The sequence below is a fragment of the Podarcis muralis genome, chromosome 1 (assembly GCF_964188315.1).
Source record: "Podarcis muralis chromosome 1, rPodMur119.hap1.1, whole genome shotgun sequence".
Classification (NCBI taxonomy): Eukaryota; Metazoa; Chordata; class Lepidosauria; order Squamata; family Lacertidae; genus Podarcis; species Podarcis muralis.
In genome coordinates, this window is record NC_135655.1 from 99663435 (window position 1) to 99688198 (window position 24764).

At 41.3% G+C, this 24764-nt stretch overlaps 1 protein-coding gene and 1 non-coding gene across 14 annotated transcripts in view; one reads left to right on the forward strand and one right to left on the reverse strand.

The window, feature by feature from the left end:
* QTMAN (queuosine-tRNA mannosyltransferase) overlaps window positions 1-24764 on the reverse strand; it is a 347554-nt gene that overhangs the window by 236608 nt on the left and 86182 nt on the right. For 11 of the 13 annotated variants that reach the window (XR_013394552.1, XR_013394553.1, XR_013394551.1 and 8 more), the window contains 2 exons: window positions 17322-17489; window positions 11443-11616 (listed from right to left, as the gene is read on the reverse strand). The exons of 1 other annotated variant lie outside the window; for it this stretch is intronic. Coding sequence is in view for 5 of the 12 variants with exons in the window: in XM_077935809.1 (XP_077791935.1) it covers window positions 11443-11616; window positions 17322-17489 (342 nt within the window). In the remaining 7 variants the exon portion in view is untranslated. The remainder of the gene's footprint in view (window positions 1-11442; window positions 11617-17321; window positions 17490-24764) is intronic. One more of the 13 variants, XR_013394557.1, reaches the window with a different exon arrangement.
* On the forward strand, window positions 3688-3792 carry LOC144325723 (U6 spliceosomal RNA). Its single transcript, XR_013390931.1, has one exon. It is a non-coding gene; the product is annotated as a U6 spliceosomal RNA (small nuclear RNA).

Genomic DNA, 24764 nt, shown 5'->3' on the forward strand with positions numbered 1-24764 from the left:
AAAACCATTCTGCAGCTATAAGAGTGTCTAAGGCTGTAAAATGAAAACACTTACCATGAAATAGTTCACTTTTTAAGAACCCAGTGGAGACACTACTACTCTGCCACAACTGAGGAGTAGCTTACCAAAATGTTCCCCAATCAATGAGAAAGAAACTGTGGCAGCGTCCAAGGACTTAAACAAGAATTCAAAAGTTTGAATGAAGTTGTGCCATATCCAAATATAATGAAGTACAAAGCTATTCCACTCTTTTCCACCTGAAGGTATATAATTACAGCTACAGAACTCCACCACCCCACCATCACCACCACTTAAGGCAGTCGGTAAAATACGGTCTGCATGCCATTTTGAATTACTTGTGTACAATCACTAGTCATTCCATAGGGACAGCAATGTGGCATGCACAAAAACGAATGCTGCAAAAAAGGGCATTCAGGAACAAACTTCCAACAATAGATAACTATAAGAAGGATCCAATTCCTTTCAGAGGATTGAGGAAGTAAAATGGCTCAAGGACTTGAAAAGGTGAACAACTTGCATAATGCATTTGCTACACATTAAAAAGGCAATTAGGGATCTGGTCTGAGGAAAAGCCAAAAAGTCTGTATGATGCTTTTGTCAACTAATATTAGAAATGCCATCTCTCTCTCTAGTGTTCTGCGTACGGCACAGTATAACAAACTGTGCAAGCAATGGCGAAGAAGCATCAATTACAGACAAGGCTACATAGCAAGTGTTTCCAGAGCGATACTACGAAAACTCTGGAACGAGAATGAAACAGAAATTAGGCACTGCCCGTGGTCCTGTGCATGACCTTTAAAATCCTAGGATGCTTTGGGGAACCAAAAGCTTCAAGCTGCCATAAGTTCCCAGAGGGGTACCCATGTAATTTTGTTGCTGCAAAGACAAAGCTGTATCAGATGATGCCATAATATATTTGGTTGTCTTTAAAGTGCCCACAAGACCCTGTTGTATCTCTCAGAAAGCCTGCTGTATCCAAAGTGCATAAACAAAGACGAGATCCACCATTATTCCATTCCCCTGCGCATAAAACAACAGCAATGACTTTCCTCTGATATATTACTATGAAGTACACTTCAAGAACAAGCAGTAAGTATGAACTTTTGCGCTGTTGCATGAGCCACTTCTCAGATGTACTGGCAGCAGGGTCCCTAGTATTATTCCAGTCCTTATTTAAAACAAACAAAAACTCATAGTCTCTCATTTCCCCCAATACTGTGACAGAATGCCCAGACTCAAGCGGAAATGCCTAATGACAGCACCCATCACTTCTGAGAAGCTACTGAGTATCCAGTGTCCTGGAAGAGGCTACCATATTCAATGGCTACTCCAGGCTACCTTTCCTCAAGGATGTGATGGTGGAAAGCTGAGAAGCCACCACTTTAAAATAATCACAATATCCTAGAATAGGGGTGGCCAACCTTTCTCAGCCCAGGGGCTACAGTCCCAGAAAAGCAGTGGTAGGTAGGATCCAAGCTAAAGTGGGTAGACAATGGGTGCAAGCTTTAGGTTAAGCAGACCAATTTCTACCTCCCTCACCTCCACCAAAGTAAGTAAGAGTCTTTATCAGATGTCAAAGACACATTCCAGCCAGGCAGAAACACTCAAGGAGATTGTGAAGAAGGGATAGCGACGGTTGAGGCCTGGGGAGACAATGCATGGTTGGGGAATGGATGTGGCCTAGGGGCCTCACATTTGGCCTTAGGTTCTCCACCCCTGTCCTGGACTGATGCTTTGCAGCAGCATTATGGGTAGTCACAAGGGGACAGCTTACTGACCAGCTGTTGTCTCTTTTAATTTAAGCTATTCTTCTTGTTGCGCTTTATTATGCTGCAGATTCCTTGTGGATTGTATTCCAGATTCCTTTATTATGCTTTCTTTTAAAATATAATATACTGTATCCCGCCATAAGGAGGGCTTTGTCATAGAAAAGAAGGATATAAATAAAAAATAGAAAGGGGAAAAATATAGAAAATAAATATATAGAAATGTAATGTTTTATATTTTTTAAAGCATTTAAATTGTAAAAAGCATTTCGGAACAGTAATATAAGCAGGCAGAAAGTCGAGCATTTCAAACAAAAAACAAAAAACTCTTAGTCAGGTTTTCTAGTGCTCCTCACCTCAAAATAGGCAGGTTCCCACGCCCCAACCCCAGGAGCTTAGTTTCCATCTGTACACCAAAATAAGGCTCCTATTTTCAAAAGCTCCCACTCTTATCACCTATGTCCAGGTTTCCAGAAAAGTACATTACACTATGCTTACAGTAACTCAACTTTCTTTTGCAAAATCCAGTTGTCAGCGGTGAGGAAAAAATGCCGCCCACAGAGTTTTAACGTTCAAATGGTTGCCTGATAACTATCCATACTGATAACTCAGAGAAGGCAAAGCAAATGTTGAATTAAATATAAATCACAATTAAGATAAGAATAGTAAAGCACTTTGTACACTAAAAAGTACTGCAAAAATTATTTTTATTTTTTATTCAGAAGGGAGTGAACATACCAACAATCTGGCCACTAACACATTGTAGAGAAATTTGCCATTGGAAAACTGCCCTCAATGAACCCTCAAAATGCTTTCCAATTTAACCAGAGTTCAAAAACCAGTTCCAAGATTTGTCAAGGTAGATTACACTAAGGTAAAGGTCATAAAGTCATAAAGTGAATGTGCAAGGATACAAAACATTTCAATCCCTCAAATTTCAACAAAATCAAAATCCCAAGTAAACCCCCCCCCCAACTGATGTATTCACCCCACCCATTCTTAAAGAATGACTGATCTCTATCTGTAAAAATACATGTAGTTTTGCTTCTTGCTACAAGATAACAACCTTCAAAATGCACACTGAAAATAAAGCAACTCAGTAAATTGAGCAAATAATAACTTCTGACAGCATCCCTTGCCTGCCCAATACAGGTGATAAATGTAAACATTAACTCAGGAACAGGTGAGAAATTTCCATAGGTTCGGTGTGAAGGCAGCTCCTCTTGCACTCCACACCCCACCCTCACATCATTCAACGTTTGCAGTAGTACAATGCAGGAACCCAAAGACAAATGGTTCCAGGGCAGAGTACCCCAACTAGGGGCATTTTCCAGAAGCATGTGCACCATCAGAGTGTCCTCTGAATCACTGTGTCACTTGGGGGGGGGCGGGGCTCAAGCCAGATGAAAAAGGACACATGTATTTTATACCTGAAGGAGTGTCTCCACCCCATCATTCAGCCTGGACTCTGAGGTCAAGCTCTGAGGGCCTTCTTGCAGTTCACTCACTGTGAGAAGTGAGGTTACAGGGAACCAGGCAGAGGGCCTTCTTGGCAGTGGTGCCCTCCCTGTGGAATGCCCTCCCATCAGATGTCAAGGAAATAAACAACGATCTGGCCTTTAGAAGACATCTGAAGGCAGCCCTGTATAGGGAGGTTTTTAATGTGCAATGTTTTGCTGTGGTTTTATAATTTGTTGGAAGCCACCCTGAGTGGCCCAGCCAGATGGGCGGCAAATAAATAATAAATTATTCCTACTCATATTATGTGACTTTGAGTAAAGTCACCTAAGAAGAGTGGCTGTTTATGCTAAAACTAAAACAAAACAAAAACCCAGCTTGCAACAATATGCTGCTCTCATCCTGGCCACCAGCAGTTTCCCTGCACTAACAGAGCCTGTGGTTGTTTCAGCAGCACAAATAACTAAGAAATGGAACAATAAAGGAAAGATTAGTGTGGCCCCTGAACAAGGATGACGTTCTAGGCACATAAACATCAATAACTAACTAAAAGGGTCCAGAGAACTAGAGGCATGAGAGGCCTCTGAGACATGTTTTTGGTGTATTCTGCCTCTCACTTTTTCCATAGGCTGGGGGATGACCTTCCCCACCCTCATTCCCCACATATGCACAAGCTGGTTTGACGCTTCACAAGTCAGGGCAGCTCAGGCTTCCAGCATGGCCCAAGTGCTGAGCACATCATTTTTAAATAGAGGATATTACACACACGTTCAATGTTTTCAAATTGTTATCAGGCTGTTCAATCCACACTAGGAGAACATGTGTAAATCATGAGTTAACTACTTTAACAAGAGAAAGAGAGAGAGAGATAGGAGTGGCTGCAGGCTCTCTGCCATAGGTTTTCCCCTTTGTGGCTTCTCACATCCCAGACTTGGAAAATATGAGCTGTGATACTGAGAAAGGTAAGAAGCCAGCAGAGCCCCATAGTGATAAATGAGTTTGCATCATCTGTCATTAGAACTTCCTGCCAACAGGGTCATTCCCTATTAAATTACCACTTGTCAATGTTTAAAATACTGATTGATAAATGGCCGTGCCAAAACTGATAACACAACAGCTTTTCTTTTCAAATATTCTTGGTTACTACATTCTGCTACTTCAAGATAGATAGAATAAGCAAGGTTCCCCCCCCCCCCCGCCCGCCACAACCTTCCAACTACTTTACTGAGGCACAATTTAATTGAATACAAAACTAACAGGTACTGCATAATGATTGGTCCTGATATACATTACATTCTAGTCTTCCTGCCAAAATAAACCTACCGGCGATTTAGTGATAGGGGCAGATCCAAGTTTCACATTTCATCAAATGCTAGTAATCTGTTTTATCAATATAAACTGCATTTTAATGAAAAAATTCTTTTCTTCAGTACACTTCACTTTTAATGCCCCAGAGTGTAATAATTCGTTCATGCTGTAGAACAAGAATGTTTTACAAGACCTTAACTCTCAAGAGAAATTTCTCTGTAAATACAAAATGCAACTTTTATGGGAATGCGTTGTATGCAACATGACGAGAACCCAACATAATAAAATTAAGTAGGTTGCATGGAGAATTCAACTGCAGTATATTTTGGAACTAGTGAGAGGCTAATCTAAGACCTCAGTTGAGTTACTGACATTAACTAAAGGAAAGCAGACAAAAAACTCCACCCCCCGCCGCCATCAGAAGATGTTTTAAAGAAGAAACAAGCAACTTCTACAGAGCAATCTCTTCCATTTGGGTGACAAGCAGTAACTTGCAATGAGACTTTGGCAATACTTGCTCAAGAGGGTGGTGTAAGGTAGACGGACAGCCTGAAGGAGGTGACAGAAGGACAAGGGTAACAGCAAATTAGGAATTGATGGCAGGGCATGCAGAGACCGGTTTCATATTTGCATGAGAGTACTGATGTCTACGAGGGAGGCGGGTGGCGCTGTGGTCTAAACCACTGAGCGTAGGGCTTGCCGATCAGAAGGTCGTCGATTTGAATCCCCGCGACGGGGTGAGCTCCCGTTGCTCAGTCCCTGCTCCTGCCAACCTAGCAGTTCGAAAGCACATCAAAGTGCAAGTAGATAAATAGGTACCACTCTGGCGGGAAGGTAAACGGCATTTCCGTGCACTGCTCTGGTCACCAGAAGAGGCTTAGTCATGCTGGCCACATGACCCAGAAGCTATATGCCGGCTCCCTTGGCCAATAAAGCGAGATGAGCACCACAACCCCAGAGTTGTCTGCGACTGGACCTAACGGCCAGGGGTCCCTTACCTTTACTGACCTCTATGGCTTCTTCCTTTGCCAAATGGCACAATATGCAAAATGGGGAATCTTTGCACCTGATCTGGCCTATGCTTGCTGTATCACAGTTTGCCACTTTGATGGTGTTTCTTCCTCCATTTTATTCTGCTGCTTCAATCAGGATCATCTCAGTTAGCCATCAGGCATTTTTCACTATTTGGGACAGGGTGTCTCTTATATTAGACCTATACCAAAGCTGAATTTCTTATTTTGTCCCTATTATCTCTTCCCATGAAAGAACCATAGTTTAAAAAGAGATCTCTCTTTCCTCATTTTTTTAGGATTTAAGGCAAGCACTGTATATAATACCAACAAGTTGTGTTAATGAAAGGAGCTCTCATTAACTTTTAACCTGAGTTCTCCCATCTGTTCCCTTTTTATCTGTTATTCCGTGCTGTCATTTGGCTAATGTAGATTTTAAATTTGTGTCCTAAAGGCACTTAAATTTTAAAGCAACTAATAAAGGAGGAAGCAGTGTCATACCTTCCTCCCTTCAAAGACATCCATGTGATGCAAAACCACATTTTCTGTGGAACAGTTTTGCTAGATTCTCCTGCACAGAGAAGGTGGCAGTGCCATGCAGCAGTGGACAGACAAGTAAGTTGTCAACACTGGCAGCAAGCCACTCCACTTCAAGTGGCAAAAAAGCTTGGGTGGCTGCCCCTAGATTTCTAAATGAATCCCTCTAATGCTCTAAATCAGAGGCAGACAATGGAGATCTCTCCAGGTGTTGATGGACTGTGCTTTCAACCATCCTGAACCATTTGCCATGCTGCTTGGGGCTGATGGGAGCTGTAGTCCACCAATGTATGGATGTGACCATATTAGCTACCCCTGCCCTAAATAATGGCAAGTTCTGCTGTAATCTTTTGTCTCTGTGGAATTACTGGGTTAATGTGGGTGCAGATATGTGAAAACTTTCAGCTGGGGTAGAAACACCTCTGAAAGGCAATCCATCTAAAAATCCAGCTACAGTTCATGGGATCATGGCTGATAAAGTTGCAAAAAAGAGGCATGATGCTATGAAGTCCTGATGATCACCACTGTGACATCAGGTGATTGATCATCCAGTGGGTGGCACAGCACACTTTTCAAATTTGGCCTGTGATGGCTAGGGTAGATAAAGATGTGTAAAGAAACCAGAAGCCATGCAGACTAAGAATACATCTGTGAACACAGAAATATCACTCAGAGATAAAGTGAGAATCCACAGAAGACCATCTACTACATGAGGTATCTCATCTCCCATAACAGTTATGGAAATTTTGCTGGCCAAAACCACAGTTTGAATGATCCTTGTGCCTTGAAAACAGCTGTCAGATTTCAATACAAAACACCTATTGAATCTAAAAGTGCACTTTTAGAGGCTCCTTATGGGGTACTTGCTGTGGGACCACATTCATCCAGTGCTATACCAGCTGTATTGGCTCCCGGTGGAGTACAGGGTCAGGTTTAAGGTGCTGGTTTCAACCTTTAAAGCACTATACGGCCTACTCATACGGGACCGCTTCTCCTGGTATGCCCCATGGAGGACCTTACGGTCCACAAATAATAATATCTTGGAGGTCTCAGGCCTCAAGGAGGTTAAACTGGCCTCAACCAGGGCCAAGGCCTTTTTGGCTTTGGCCCCAGCCTGGTGGAACACTCTATTGTAAGAGACCAGGACTTGACATCCTTCCGCAGGGCCTGAAAGACAGAGCTGTTCCGCCTGGCCTTCGGTCTGGGCCCAGTTTGACCCCCCTCTATGGGACCTTGTAAGTTACCTCTTTGGCCCTTTTATCGGCTCATATGGGACCAACTTGGATAGCTGGCCCTGATGAATACTTGAGGTTCCCAACCCCTATGGTTGTAATTCATGGGCAATCATTTAATTTTATCCCAATTCTAATTTTTAAGCTGTATTTTAATCAATTGTTTGATTGTGTTTTAATGTATTTGATATTTGATGTTAGCCGCACTGGGCCTGGTCTTGGCCGGGGAGGGCGGGGTATAAATAAATATATACTTACTTACTTTTAAGACCAATTTCTCTGATGTGAACCTGCTAGGGCTTCCCATTGTCAGTTTCCCCAATCTTCAGAGGATAGGTGGGCAGTAGCCCCACAATGGGGTGCTTTCCTGTCTCAGGAATCCTCTCCCCAACATAAATTATTTTATTTATGACTTATTGTTTCATGTATAGGCCACCTTTGTCTCCAAGGAGTTCAAGGTTCTCCCTATTCTTATTTAATTTTCACAACAACCCTGCAAATACGTTGGGCGGCAAGGTACCAACTGGCCCAAGGTCACCTAGCTAACTTCATGGCTGAGTTGGGATTTGAACCCTGGTCCAACACTCTACAGCACACTAGCCTTGAATCTTCTTTTTGGCACAATTTCTTTTTGGTTTTCTATTTTTGATTTGTGATTTTAACTTTAAGTATCAACTGCTATTTCTGCTCTCATCTTGCTGTTGTTTAACAGTTATACAGGTTTCATGCTTCACCCTGTTTAATTTTTTTCACTATCCTGAACTTTTGAGAAAAAGATTTGGTTAAATATATTGATTTTGTATTATTTTAAATATATTGGTTAAAATATATATCTTTAATTATAAGCAAATGAAAATTGTCTGCTAAAGATGCAACTTAAGGGTAATTTTTTAAAAAAATCCAATAGCATCTCTATTGCAAAATACAGTGATGCAGCAGAAGCAACTACCACCAATGGGAGCCCCAAAAGAAATGAAAATAATACACACATTCAAATATTTTTCACTCAAAATGGAATATCTGTCTCCACACTGCCACGCCAATTCCAATCAGCCAAATAATATTTGGTGCATTGTTGAAAATTCAATTCTAAGTACAGTGGTACCTCCGGTTGCGGACAGAATCTGTTCCAGAGGTCCGGCCGGATACCGAGGTTTTCGCAACTGGAGAAACTGCTTCGACGCACGTGCGAGCGGCAGTAGACCGCTTCGGCGCATACGCAGAAGCGGTCTACCGCTTCTGTATATGCACGCATGGCAAAAAACTGGAAATATACTTCCGGGTTTGCCGTTTACGTATCCCGAAGTTTATGCAACCGGAGGGATACATAAGCGGAGGTACGACTGTATACATTACATTCAGATTTTAATTACAACAACTTCTGCTAGAACACATGTGGATTTTTGGTTAAGAAAAGCCACAAACAAAATTGATTTTCTTAAGTGAAATGAAATGTGCTGCTCCAGCTATGTAGCCCACATCTAGGGCCAAAGGGGTGTGTGTGTGTGTGTGTGTGTGTGTGTGTGTGTTTGGTGTGTTTTTTCTTTACAGACACAATATTAACATAAAATGAAGATTATTTTACAAATCATGGCCATATCCTTAATGGCGCTGCCTTATTTTGTTTTCAGTTCATCTCCTTCCCCATATACAAAGAAAATCATGTTAACAGCAATAAAAACTAAAAAGGAGGTCAAAGTAAGGAGAGGAGAGAGAAATCACCTTGGTTATTCTGCTGTTCATATTCCCCCACCCCAACATCTCTGCAAAATTATGCATTTTTAAAAGACTGCAGGCATTCAAATGACTGTCAGTCATGCAAATAATCACTTACTTACACTGTATGAGTTTGGTTTGGATAAAGCAAATTACCATTTGAAAATAACTCGAAAACCACTCTGGGCGAAGAGCTTGCTTTATGAATCTAAGTTTGGCCATGATATTTCTTAACCTTTTTCTCCTCCATTTCCATTCAGCTAGATTTCACTGCAGTAATACAGAGTAAATTAATAAACTGCATTCAATTGCCACAGGTGCATTCAAGATTTATTTAACACATGATCTTGCGGGGGGGGGGGGGATAACAGCAACTATCAGTAGCTGTAGCTGAAAATGCACAACTTGGGTCATGAATTGTTGTTCTTGGTAAGAATTAAATCCTTGGCATCTTGGGCTGATGTTAATTTTTATTTAGAGCCAGGAACCATAATTGGTTTCTAAACACAGGGGCTGTATCCAACCCTATTCATATACGAGCATACAACAAGTCTTCATTTTCCTCTTTCCTCCATCCTGGTACGCCCCTCCACACACCCTCAAAATGTATTCTGGGGTGTCAGGAGCCCTTCCACAGCAGATCTGGGATGGGCAAGTGGCTGCAAGAAGACAAGAGGAAGGTGCAGTCCTTTCATACTATGCTGGATTCTATCCAATAGTTTTTACACAATGTCAAGCAATATAAAATACACTGAGACTTTAAGGGTACATGTAACTTTCATATTAACTCCTGAACAAAAGCCGGTGTGAAAGTATTTATTTTCAAATAAATACATTAAGAAATCTGAACTGTGTGTTCTTTTGCAACGCAGTATTCAATTTAGAAAGGTTACTTTTTAAATAATAAGAAAAAATATTTAAAATAACCAACGTATATAAAGTCGCTGGCGGCTCCTTATCTAAACTATAAGGCAAAGTAAATTTGTTACACTTCCAAAAGTGCAACATAGTCATTTCCAAACTAGGAACTAGCATATGAGAAGTTGCCTTATACCAATCAGACTAGTAGTCCATCTAGTCCGATATTTATTTATATGTGTATTTTATTATGAAGATTTATGCTTGCCTTTCAAGGAACTTACACAGGGTGGGGGCTTACATTAAATAATTTAAAACACAACGAGCAAATATATAAAGGTATCAGAAACAATATATAAGCAAGAATAAAACAGATCAACACAAGTTTAAAAGTCAGATAAAATAAAAGGCACCATAAAATATATCAGAATGGGTGCTACATGTTCCTTTCCAAAGCGAGGGTTTCAAAGATGGGGCATAAGCACTGACAGTATCTTTCTACCAGTAGCCACCACCATATCTCAATGTGAGAACCCAGACAACAGCCTCTGGTGATGATGATCTCAAAATATAGGTATACAGATGTGAGGACAGGTAGACCTTCTAGTATTGTCTACTGTGACCAGCAGCAGCTCTCAGGGGTCTCAGGCAAAGGTCTTGCACATCATCTGCTACCAGATGTGGAGAAGCAGCAGTTACATCTCCAGAGAGGCTGCTCATTATGTCTCTGTATGACTCGCAGTTCTGGGTTTGCCTCCTCCCAATAAGAAGGCTCACAAAGAAAGAGATAGGGTAGGTTCCACTGAATGTTAAGCATTCTTAGTATCACACACACTAAAACCAGGCAGATAAAAGTAAGGGGGCGGTTACACACACCCAGCCCCACTCCTCCAATTCAATTTGGGCTCTCCTGCCGCTGCTTTGAATTTTTTAAAACAACCACCACAATAGGAGATCCCATCACAGTGCCTCCTTTAAATTGGGCCATAGCTATTTGCAAAATACAAATCTAATAAAGTCAGTCAGGTAATGTATCCTGGAGTGAAATACTATTCCTACTGTCAAATAAAGTACCTCTTCCACCCCCAACTTCATTGCACCTTGAAACAAGTAGGATCAGAAAATTTCAAAGCAACTTCAGAAATGGATAGAGAGGACGAAGAGGGGAAAGTGTAAATGAACAACTATGGGGTGGTGGTGAAGGAAGGTAATGCGTGTGCTTCTTTGGTGGAGAATTTTATATCTCAGGAACTCAAAGGTAGCCTGGTGCCTGGCCCAGTCATATATTCAATATATGTACTTGTTGTCAGCAGGACTGGCACAGCTGGCATTTCTTACAAGTAGTCCTGGCTAAGTCATTTGATATTCTTCTGTTCTTGAGTTCTGAATGAAAAATGTAACAGCAATGTAATACGTCCTCTGATTTTCCAATGTACAAACCATGCAAAAAATTCCAGGTAATAATCATCAGTATAAAGAGAACTGAGGAACCACGAATGGCACAGAACAGAGAGAAGAAATTGCAAAGCCACCAACCTGCTCACATCAGGGAACATCACTGGAAAATAAAGGACTTGGCATTTTGGTCTGATTAACTCTTCCAGATGCTTAGGCCTATGGTCAGGCATCAGCTTCATAAACTTCCCTATAGATGTTAGAAATGACTCCATATTATAAGCAGAGTTGAACACCACGACGTCAGCAACCAAACTAATGAAAAAAGAGAGCAAAATCATCCATTCATTAAACACATCTCATCAATTTATTTAATATATCTTAAAGGTGTCCTACTGCTTTACAGCGGGTAGCACTGTGGTCTAAACCACTGAGCCTAGGGCTAGGTGATCAGAAGGTCAGCAGTTTGAATCCCTGCGACGGGGTGAGCTCCCATTGCTTGGTCCCAGCTCCTGCCAACCTAGCAGTTCGAAAGCACGTCAAAGTGCAAGTAGATAAATAGGTACTGCTCCGGCGGGAAGGTAAACAGCGTTTCCGTGCGCTGCACTGGTTTCACCAGAAGCGGCTTAGTCACATGACCCAGAAAAACTATCTGCAGACAAACGTCAGCTCCCTCCTCGCCAGTAAAGCAAGATGAGTGCCATAACCCCAGAGTCCTTCGCGACTGGACTTAACTGTCGGGGTCCTTTACCTTTACTTTTAACTACTAGCAGAAGTAGTAGTTTCCAAGAAGAGAAGGTCTGTTTTTACAGACAAAAGTAATTTCCAAAGAATTCCTTCATGGGCACAACCTCTTGGGCAAACATTCCCTTGTTCTCAAAACTTGCAAGCTCACTTTTTATGACCCACTGGAGTTCACTTACTGCATTTTGCAGTTTTACCTATTGGCCTTTTCTTATACTGTAACCTTAACCCTGAAACAATGCTGTACTACAATATATCTTGTACTAGGTCTTGCACAAGAGGTTGTGGAACAGCACTAAATGTGCTTTCTTCATTACCGTTCCCTGGACCCAAGCTAGTATCCATGGTGCCTTTTCCTACATAGCCCTCAGATATCACCACCCCTTTCCCAGTGTGTACATGTCTACCAGTTACACTATCTACCAGTCTACCAGTTACACTATCTAACACAGGGTTAAAATCATTCCTCACCCTAATTCTCACTGCTTCGTAGACAAGATAGAAAACTGACACTGCCCAGAAAAACAGCAGGACTCAGCAGGAAAAGCAAGGAAATATTTGAACAGAACTCTAGTGCTTTTCAGCTCAACAACTGGAGTGGAACCATTTTTGAAATCTCACATTTTTCCAAACACTTTTTTCAGCTATGTTTTCTTTCAGCTATGACAACCAGTGAGCTAACCTATTTCTTTTGCTTTTAACTAATAGCTGGGAACAAAAGGGAGAAAAAAAGTTTACTTCTTTATTTCTGTCAAAACTTTGTGACAGGCAGTCACACTTTTTTGAACCACACATTTAAAATATTTTTTGTTGTTGTCTGTGGGCTATAGTTTTGTGTGTGATTGCCAAAATAGAAACCCAAGCACTTAAATTCAATCAATTAAATGGAGGGGGGGAATAACACATGCTTACTTAGCATATATCTTAAGGGAAAACAGATTCTGTATAAAGGTTTCTCATTGCTGAAATCTCCCACACTAGCACCTGGCTCCCTAAAGCATCTAATATGGAAAACGGAATTATATAAGTGGACACCCATAACAAGATGCTATGGGGTATTCTGAATTATGCCAATTATGCTATTGGGCTACCCTGCCTGGGTTTTGTGTTGGCTGCCCAACACTCAGTCCCAGATGTTCCTATGAAGTTCTGAAGCCTCCTGATGGCAAAAGTCTCCAGATAATAATTTCACATCCCTGTCAGCCATTCCAAGATACTAAGCAATTAGGGCTCCTTCCGCTTTTCACCAAGCGAGAGAACAATTCGTTAGAACCTGAGAAAGGGCTTTTCTTCTTACTCTGATTAATTCCCATCAGACACATCTTGCCCAACTCTAATTCACTTACAGTTCAGGATTCTGGTTAGGTAAAAGGGAAAGGACCCCTGACAGTCAAGTCCAGTCACAAACGACTCTGGGGTTGCAGCGCTCATCTCGCTTTACTGGCCAAGGGAGCCGGCGTTTGTCTGCAGACAGTTTTTCTGGGTCATGGGGCCAGCATGACTAAGCCGCTTCCGGTGAAACCAGTGCAGCTCACGGAAGCGCTGTTTACCTTCCCACCGGAGCGGTACCTATTTATCTACTTGCACTTTGATGTGCTTTTGAACTGCTAGGTTGGCAGGAGCAGGGACTAAACAACGGGAGCTCACCCTGTCGCAGGGATTCGAACTGCTGACCTTCTGATCGGCCAGCCCAAGGCTCAGTGGTTTACACCACAGCGCTACCCGCGTCCCTTCTCTGGTTAGGAGGACTTCCTAATTAGCACTTAGAACAGTCTTCTGGAGTGGGGAGTTAATTGAGATTGGAAGAAGTGCTTATTCCTGCTAACCAAATCTCCACTCCCACCCCAAAGAACCATTTAAGTTGAGAAAGGGACAGGATTTGGGTTGACAGTGGAGAATGAACTCCATTAAGACCTAGATGAAAAGGAATGCAGAATCAGTTTTCTCTTGGGGAATCCTATTTTGCTCTCCTACTGGGCAGCCCAGAACTACCCACCCACCTTAACTATTAGAGAGGTGGGTATTCTGAGGGCCACATTTTCTTCTGAGCATATTTCCAGGGGCCAGAGGTGGCAGGACCACAGGCAAAACTGAATTTGGCCTTTGTAACCTAGGCTAGTTTCTAGATACAGTCACATACCTCTTTCTATCCCCCATCCCAGAAAAGAAAGAGCACCATTAGAGATAAGGACATATTCTAGCCAATTAAGCAGGGTGCAAAGCAGGGTCAGTGTGGCTGGAGAGGAGTGTGTGGCCTGGGGAAAGTCCCCAGGGCCAAACAGAGAGGGCTGGAGAGCAGCATTTGCTCCCCAAGTCTGAAGTTGCCCACCGCTGTATGAGAGGACATGGTGCTCCCAAGGCATTTAAAATGGCAGCAGGGTTAAATACAGGTTTTTACATATATTTAAAAGAAGAAGAAAGGGGCATATCCTCTGGGGGATATATAAAAAAGAATGAAAGGATAAAAAAGTTTGCATTTCCTTTTCCAATTAAAATTCCTGCCACGAGGCCAGAAACACAGATACATAAGCAAAGAAGGCAATTAGTTTTATAGAATGCGTTTAAAAACACCCTGCCTGTTTTGCTTCTGAGCAAATATACTGCTAATATGCTATGCCTTAGGAGTGATGGTTTCAATCCAGAGACACACGAGTACACCAGAAGTCTATATTGTGATTTCATGTTGTAACCACCCTGAGACCTGCAGGTATAGGGCGTTATACAAATTTTAATAATAGTAACAACTACTACTCCTACTATTTCTACTACTCCTACTACTACTCCTCTTTTTCCATTTTTCTGTTCTCTTTTTATTACTTATTCCCACCTATAAGAGCAGATATGTCCTCCTACCACAGATCAAAATAATGCCAGGAAATCGGATCCTGCCATGTGCTGCACTTGATAGTTATTTCAGGATACATGCAAGTTTAGTGTCATTTTGAAAGATACATTTTTAATAGTTTAGTATTGTTTTGATTTTGAGTTCCATATAGGGCGGGGGGCACCATCATCTTTCCAGCGCTGAGGGCTTCTGCCCCAGGGACATGCACCCACCATACCACGCATGTCAGCAGCTAATGTGTGATAAAGTGCTCCTTATTTAGTAGATGAGAAAGAGGCAGACAATTAAGCAAGTGCAGATTTAGAGAGCTTTCCCCGGGCCAATATGTTCCATAGGGCTCATCGAGGCCAAAGAGCATTCAGCAGAAGGAAAAGGAGAGACTGGCTTATGTGCAGATACCGTCTTCCCCCTGCCCATGCCAGATATAGCAGCCATTGTCAGTTTGATTGAGAATCCCCTCACACTGCTGATTACATATAGTAGGGGTGGGCTTATAGGGTGTATTTGGGGTTTTTTTAGAACCCCAGGTCTACCCCACCACAACCAAGTGCAGAATGGAGCCTGGAGGAAAACTATGGTATATACATGCAGTGACACACTTACTCAAGACCTGGGATAGCTCAGTTGGTTGAGTATGAGACTGTTACATTCAGGGTTGTGGGTTTGAGCCCCACTTTGGGTGAAAGAGCCCTGCATTGCAGGGAGCTGGACTAGATGACCCTCACGGTCTCTTCCAATGTTACAGTTCCATGACCCTATACAATGTTTGTAGGGATGCTGCCCTTGCATTAAGGAACGGGGTTGCTTCTAAGCACACAACTTAGCCCAAAGATTTTATTTTTTTAGTGTCAAGAAATGAACTTCTTGTGCTCCTTTCACACAAAAATCCCCTGTACACATTCTTTATTTCAGCAGTCTGATTTGTATCTGAAAGTCAGAAACCCCTGCTGATGTACTGTAAATCACCCAGAGAAATACCATTACCCCGCAATGTGCTTTCTGCTCAAACCTGTCCTAAAGGAAGAGGCCCCATCACTTGCCAAGGTTAATGGGCAGGATGGGAGTTCCACTCACCCATTCATTCACTCCCACTGTATAGCTGAATTTCAGGAAACAGATCTAGTGGGGTGGATTCAACTAAATAGTTGCACTAACTGGATCCAGTACAATGAGAGCCACTAGCACAATGGGTATTTCCCCCTGCTCCCCTTGCCTGCCCTCCCACACCCCAAATTAGCTCAAGGAACAAGGGAAGGTCTGCTTGTGCTGATGGAATGATCATAATTGTGCAATATTGAATTCTCCTAGTGTTTATATGACTTCAAAATACAAATTCGGACCATTAATACAGCTAAATCATTGGAAAGGTCCCATAAGCTCAAAGATAATATAGGAAATGATAGCATCTTCAAAAGCAAAAGTGAGGTGGGGGGAATGGTTTAACATTTCATGATGTATTTCTTCCAGTAGCAATGATGAGGAATATTTTTTATAAGCTGCTATTTGTTTTTAAGAACCATTTCATTATATTCTCAGAATATTGCTACTGCAAAACTGAAGCATTTTGCAAACGAAAGCAGAACGGCAGCTACAAAAAGCTCGAGTATATAGGGATCATTATTTGTCTTTCATCTGAGTTACAATGCAAAGATGCAGATGTTATACATCTAGCTTTAAAACGCTCAATCTATGCTTATAATAATTCTAATAACAAATATGTGAAATAGACCAAGTAAATGAATTTATTTCAATTCAAGCCAATTCAGCTTTGCAGTTTCACTTTAGGTTTGTATAACGCCTAATCACAAAGCTTTTCAGTGTAGCTGTTATTAACTTCTTTCATTAACTTATATTCAGGAAATATGTTTGTTTTAAGTAACAATAAAGGGCCACAGCCTTTTAAATGTCTGGGTGTTTTACCACTGCACAATTTGTGAATACGCAATGAAAGAAACGTAAGGATTTATCTGGTATGTTTACTACCCTCTCTCACTAAAAACATTGCCGCAGTACATTTTAATTTTTGTTTACTCCCTTGAAAACCTCTATTTTAATTTCAGCTGGATGCAGTAAAAGCTATTGCTGAGCCAGTGTTGATTAACTGCCCCTTTTGTTAAGTGCTCTCAAAGCAAAAGCACTGAGGTATATACTGGAAATCAGCGCATTTTACTGGAGTACAATGAGACACTCATAATAGTATCTAGGTATACTTGGCCTTCAGCAACTCGTATATACTAATGAACCTGATACTTTCAGTGTTGAATTGTGTGTGCATCTGTCTGTCTGCAAATACTGGAAATCACATAGGACTCTGTGTATGTCTGTGTATATATATTAGTATTGAAAGAAAAAGGAAAAAAGAACCCCTGGAGGCATGTTCATGAAGATACTAGAAAACAATTAAACACAAGGGCATGAGAGATGCACCTACCATGAAAGAATCTGGTTGTACCCGTATTGGAAGTCTCTTTCCTGACATTTCTGGACAGGATATGTCAATTGGTTCTCATGGAAGTAAAGGACCTTTTTCAATTTGCCAAGGTCAGGCCGAAGGGCAACGAGTTCAGTCAGGTTAAGCACTGAGCTTGCAAAGAGGATCCTAAGAAACAAGGAAAGTAGTGTTTACTGTCTACAAGCCTGCTCAAAAGTGTCACCCTTCACCCTTTCCCTCCCACCGCTCTCCCCACAAGAAAAACATAACCTCTATAGGGACACATCAGTGGCTAAGCCTTAATACCATGTAGCAGCATTCTAAGTTTTGATCTCTTAAAAAACAGCTGCTAAGGACTCAAGTAGAAAAGCACTGAATCTCATCGGTTTTCTCAGCTCAGTTACAGAGAGATGCAAAGTAAAAGAGCGAGAGAGAGCTGGATGGGTTTTATTGAAAAACGCTAGAAAAGCTGTGTCTGAAGGACAAATGGAACAAAGATAAGGCTGACTGGGGAATACTTTGCTTGCCAGTTTCATTACACTTTACTTCTTTATGCAACCAACTACTGAAATTCAATATATGAGCCGGTGTGGCACATGCTCATGTTATGACATAAAGCCTTTTGATTTATGCAATAGACATATCTACTGTGGTTTTTATTTTTCATGTTAAGATTTCCTTTCCCTACTTTTTTCATATTAAATATCCACCATAGCATTTGTTGTTTTGTTCATTCTGTCCCATCTATTGCCACAGTACTTGCAGCAGTCAGTAAGACTTGTCATGCTTTCAAATTATACAACACAGGTGCGGATCATATGGTAAACCTGGCTGCCTGAAACAAACTTAAAAGGCTATAGAAATATGCAAATGTAGTACTTAGTATCATATGGACTCTTCTCCAAGCAATGAGAAATTCCAGGGGTGTGGTGCTTTAGTTTTCTTTGGGTAGAACATCACTTTAAGCTTAGGGTGTTCAATATTTGAGTTTATTTAAAAATAAACAACCCAACAAGAAACCAGAGCTACTGCCCCACATCTAATCACCAAAGAGTCTAATAGCTTGCAGAGCCCAGAAACTCAGTTCTCTTCCTACTTCCCCCCCCCACACACCCCTAGATTACACCATCCTCAGCTGAGGCTAGGGTGGGGAGAATGCTCCCTACTCTTTTATCTGATGGTCCGCCCCCCCCCCCAATAGCACATTGCTGTGTGGTCCTGTATCAAGAAGCAATCTTCCAACAATTAGCTTCCACAGAAACACATGACCTGAATATCCCTGGCTGTTAACACTCCTTTGTCAACTCCAAGACTCTGGCCAGGTATTGTCTTAAGGGCCTTAACGTTTAAGGCAAATCCATGGTGGCAGTCCTTTTCACAGAAATCTGACAGCAAAACCAACAACAATAGCATAACAAGTCACTGATGGAGAGTGTGGCTATGTTAAAGCTAAGTCACCTCTGACCTGAAACACCCGTTTCCTTTTACCACAAAGGAACACCAACACAATACATATTCTCTTTCAAACCCACTCCTTGCGTTAATAAGGAAAGCAAACTGTGATTGAATATTGTATTCTTTAACTCTCAGCTCCTTGTTCAGGATGTAACACTAAACTGAGTTATGATGAATATGATTTTCAAAGGAACCTTCCAGAACAAGTTGAGTTGTGCTTGAATAGCTACCACAACATCCTGGTCACACCTAGAGAGGTAGAACTCAACAGCTCCACCTTTAAGTGGAGGCTAAATCAGAGACTGGATCCGAAGAAAACTCTACAGAAGGAGTGGGCAAGAAGATTACTTTTCATTTTCTCCTCTTCCAAGTAACACCCATAAAAGCGTCTTCTAAGGGTCAACGGGCCTTGTTGAAGGGGATGGGCTGTGATGTGGAGGAATCTCTGAAAACTGTGAAGATGCACCTTTTGTAAATGGGGCTACCACTCATGGGTAATGCTACCTCATATTCTGGCACCCCCCTCAGCACTCTATGCCACAGTCCACCCCATTCAGCAGGGAGTCCAACACCTCAAAGTAAGTTTTTTGGGGGTGGTACTGAGAACAGGAAAGTCAGCATCCACCTACCCCACTCCACAGACATTTCACTGGATCCAACCCATAGTACTTCTCGCAGGTATAAGGCTGCCCTGGAGTTAGGAGCTTGGAGAATGGGAAAGTAAAACAAGTATTAACTTCAGGGCACTTGGCACTGTCACACTGGACTTCTTAATTCATGCTCTACCAACACTGGTCCTATTGCTCCTTGTTATGCCACAAGGCAAGCATAAAACCTTGTGATCCAGTAGACATTGTGTACTTAAAACTTTCAAAAAGCTTATAACAAAGGACTACACCAAAGACTTCCAAGGAGGCATAGCAATCACAGAATGAGGGGAGAAGACCTGTTGTGGATTAGTAACTGGTAAAGAAACAGGAAATGGAACATAGGAATGGATAGTCCTCCAATTGAAGGGTGCAGAAGTAGAGTCCCCAAGGATTAGTATAGGAACCCATGTATGTCAACTCACTCATAAACAATCTAGGGCTAATGGGTGAGCGTGGAGGTGGCCAAGTTTTTTGACGACACCAAATTGTTCAGGGGGGTTAAAACAAAAAGATTGTGAAGATATCCCAAAGAATCTCTCCAAACTGGGTGAATGGGCAGTCAAATGGCAAATCCATTTCAATGTAAGCAAGTTTAAAGCAATGCAAAATGGGGGGGGGGGCACATAACTTTCCATGTACCTTCATGGGTTGTGACTGGCCAGGAACAAGACCCTGGGGTTGTAATGGATAGCCTGATGAAGATGTCGACCCAGTGTGTGTCAGCTAGGAAGGTGGCAAAATCCATGGCAGGGATTATTAGGAGAGGGACTGAAAATAAAACTGTCAGTATTATGAAGTTGTTATACAATGGGCAGCTGCATATGGAGAACTGTGAACAGCAGGCACAGGCAAACTTGGCCCTCCAGATGTTTTGAGACTACAACTCCCATTCTCCCTGACCACTGGTCCTGTTAGCTAGGGATGATGGGAGTTGTAATCCCAAAACATCTGGAGGGCCAAGTTTGCCTATGCCTGGTGTACAGTTTTTATCAACTCACCTCAAGAAGGATACAGTGGTGCCTCGCAAGACGAATGCCTCGCAAGACGGAAAACTCACAAGACGAAAGGGTTTTTTGTTTTTTGAGCTGCTTCGCAAGACGATTTTCCCTATGGGCTTGCTTCGCAAGACACAAACGTCTTGCAAGTTTGTTTCCTTTTTCTTAACACTGTTAATACAGTTGCGACTTGACTTCGAGGAGCAACTCATAGCACGCGGTGTGGTAGCCTTTTTTGAGGTTTTTGAAGACTTTGGTGATTTTTGAAGCTTTTCCAAAACTTTTCCGACACCGTGCTTCGCAAGACAAAAAAAATCGCAAGACGACAAAACTCGCGGAACAAATTAATTTCGTCTTGCGAGGCACCACTGTATTGTAGAGCAAGAAAAGGTTCACAAAAGAGTAAAAAGAGTAACAAAAATGGTAGGTGCGATGGAGCAACTCCTCCGTGAGGAAAGGTTACATTTGAGGCTTTTTAGTTTAGAGAAGGTCAAGTAGACTTGACAGGACGAAGGTGTATAAAATTATTAATGGTGTGGAGACAGTGTTCCTCACCCTTCTCCTTCATAATACTAGAACCCGGTGACATTTCTCAACCATATACTGGCAGCTGTTGAAGCACCTCTGAGGTAAAGTCCCGTGACCATTCATTGCTAACTCTTGCTTTGCTTATCTTACTCTAGATAACTAAAAAAAACTACAGCTACAAAAGATTTTACTTCCCCACTGAAGCGATAAAACTGTGCTCTTTTTAAAAATAAATCTCATGACACTGTAAGAACGTACGCACAGTCGCCCCACAGGTCTGTTTCGTACCGCCACGGAGCCACGGTTTCAAGCTTAAACAACACCTGACAGGGCACGTTACAGTGAACATGCCCACAGAGGAACCGTGTATTTGTCTAATGGACTCCCTACGCAGGGCACTGGAGGATATGATGAGGCAGACTTCCACTTAACACCTAGTGCCAGGGAAGGGAAAGGAAGTTTTATTATTATAATGTTGCCCATGACATAAATATATGTCAGCTGTCATTCCGTGTGACATCAACTTTCATTTTACCTCGGGTTATTATTTCAGTAATAAATCCTAACAAGGTGAGCTTTATCATCCCACAGAGTCTATCTAGGAGGTAAGGACACAAGGTGATACCAAGAACGCGGGGAACATGATAATTCCTGACAGCTGCTGCTTGAGCGCAAGTTAAATTGAACAGTTTGTCTCAGCATAAAGATGTTATAAGGTTTTACATTTAATTTTTTTACATAAAACCCAGAGAAAGCCTAGTTAGGCAATCTTTCACAAACATGACATACTACAATCACTGCATAAGCTGGATTAGTGCTTATTACCATGCTACTAGAGAATTAAGCTGTTTTTAGACCACCAAAGAGCTTTAAATTGCAACTTTTGTCTCTGTAAGGGAAACCTATATTTAAACTGTCTGCTAAAGTCAAATTAAAACAGCTACATCATTAGCATGTTATCTCACAAAATAAGAGTAAATTTAAAACTGCCGTTAACATTATTCTTATCCAACCTGATCAACGTTACAAAATGCTAATGCACAGTGCATTTACGCACACACACACTATATACCATGTTAGCAAACACAAGCCCGCTACCCAGCAAAAAAAGCAAAACCAAAACCCAACATTTATTAAGTGATCATCTGTTCTAAATATTCGACACAAAAGGATGCCAAATACTTTACAATGGTGTAGTCAGCCACATGCTTTCCCAGCGCAACCCGAATTTGCCCATAATTGGAACAAATAGAGTAGGCCAAACTCACATGTGAGTGAATGAACTGTTTGAGACTTTCATAGCCATTAGGCACATGTGTGGTGTATTAGATACACATAAATCTGAATACATATTTGCCTGCCCCTTTGGTCTGCAGAATGTAAACTTCAAAATAACTCAGCATTTACGGTGAATGATTTCCCCCATTTTGCCACAGGGCTGGTGAGCATGACTTTTGGTGGCTCAGTCCTATGGAATGGCTTTGGGCACACTGGTTCAGCACTGTTCTGTACAGCTGCAGCTATAAAAGACCCATCCAATTCTTGGCAAACAGGTGCATGATCTTCTGGCAATGAGCAGCTTGCCAAATATAACTCTTTCCTTTATTCTGAAAGGGAAGCCTGCCCTCCACTACAAACAAAAGTACTTTTGCATTATATGAGTGGGGGAAAGGCAGTGGTAGCATGCCTGGGAATGCATTGCTCAATCCCATAAACTATTCCCTTGGCTCAAAGGGTTATATAGTTCAGGGATCCAACAGCGTATGCTGGCTTATATTGTGGAGGTATGCTCTGTATTATTTTATTAATACTAATGCTACATATTTGTAATGGCCTTTGGCTACAATAAATGTATGAACTGCGGCTGTCAGGAATGTTTCTACTTATCTGTTGTTGCTCTACCAAGAAATGGATAGAAGCAAAGTTGCCAGCTGCAGGTTTTGCTAAGAACCAGGAAGCCACAGAAACTTAACTAGTTCTTATATCAGAGTGGATCCATACAGATTAAACCGGCGACAAGTACAGGTTCTGACCCCTTCCGTAGAATGTAAAATAAAATGTATTATTTGACTCCTGATCATTGGCAACATATAGGCAAGAGGATTGAGACTGCTGACGAATACTCCGTCTCCCCATATATGAACAGGATGCCAAACTAAAGAAATGGGTCAATTGATTGCTTTGTTTTTGTTTTTTTGGGGGGGAAATGAGTACTTATTCATCAGCTAGCATTATTCATGCATAAAACATAACAGATTACTTACTTTAATACTCAATTATTTATTATATATTAATATTCAATCAAGATGTAACAGTTATATTTTGATACTGTATACGAAGGGAATGTATAAATCACAACAAAAAGCTTTTTCATTTGTGCTTCAACAATAAGCAACTTTAAAAATTCAAACAAAGATATAGAGCAATAAATGATAATATATTAGAATCTATAATATAATAAATAAAAAATGAGGACTAATTTATTCTTGACATAGTATGTACAAATGTCAAAAGGCTTAGACGATATAAACTATTTTATAAATTCAGTTTTTATACAGAAACTAATTTGAAATGTTTACAGAAATAATTAAGTCTTACTATTGTAATGTTCTTTATTTTTCAGAAGAAGCCACAAGGGTTGTCATCCCTTTCATCTTAATTAGTCCATGTGTTTGTTATATTTGTTATGTACTTCCATAAACATTTACAAACATTAATTGTTATGAAAAAAATATTTTTCCTCTCAATGTAATTACTATATGTACATACTAATATATAACTAGCAAATATCTAGGATTGCAACTCATTCATTTATTTTAGAATGTGAACTGGTGTCATCCCCAAAAAAGCAATTTGATAAATCATTCAGTGAATGCTTCTTTAACCCATTTTATCTCTGTAAGGAGACATACTGTCCACTGTCAATGCACTGATAAATGTTTTGTCTTCTGAACTCCAGCCACAATGGGTCTGTAGTGACTCAAAAACAGTGCACTGTACTGGAAACCAACAGGCATCCTATACGACCTTCACATGCATTCCTGTGGACATCTGAAACTACTGCATTTAGCTAGTCCTGGTTATTAATTCTTGCAGCATGGGCTTGCAGAAGTGCCCCATCTTCCATATTTGTCTTGGTAACATGAAAAGCCTGAGACCATGCATAAGGTTCCTACATGCCCCATCTTGCATAACCTCCCATTTTTCTGGGGTTGTTGCAGCATGGAGAGGGGCACTTGCAAGTGTGTCTTACATTGTCACCATGTTGCGGGAAGGGGAGGTGCTGCAAGGGCTTCCATACCATGCAGACTGGTTCCTGATAGTAAAAGCAGCTGGAATGCAGATGCAGATCTGCTGTTCTCAGTAAAAGTAAATTGGGGGCATGCATAGCCAGAATACAGAAACCGGGGCGGGGGGGTCTTCAAAAACTGTATTATAGGAGAAAAATGCCATAGCAATTTATCACAAACTGTTCTGAAATAGGCATGTTTCTCCAAATGCAAATGGTATAGATGTCTTTCAAAAATACACCTTAAACAAAACAAGCCTATGCAACAATATTAATTATGTTGTGGACATGAATACTGTCCCTTAAAAAAATGAGGTTATGTCCCCCCCCCCCCCCAGCTTTATACATTCAAGGTACAGATTTCCTGATTTGTTCCTCAAATTCTGATCTTTTTCAAGATGTTCTATTAAAATTCCTACCAACTACAACAGCCAAATTACAAATTTTTCTAGTTTGGGGGAAACAAGTGGGTTCCCTCAGTGTTCCAAACTCCCATTGTTCTAGGTGCATTTTGTGACAGGGAATT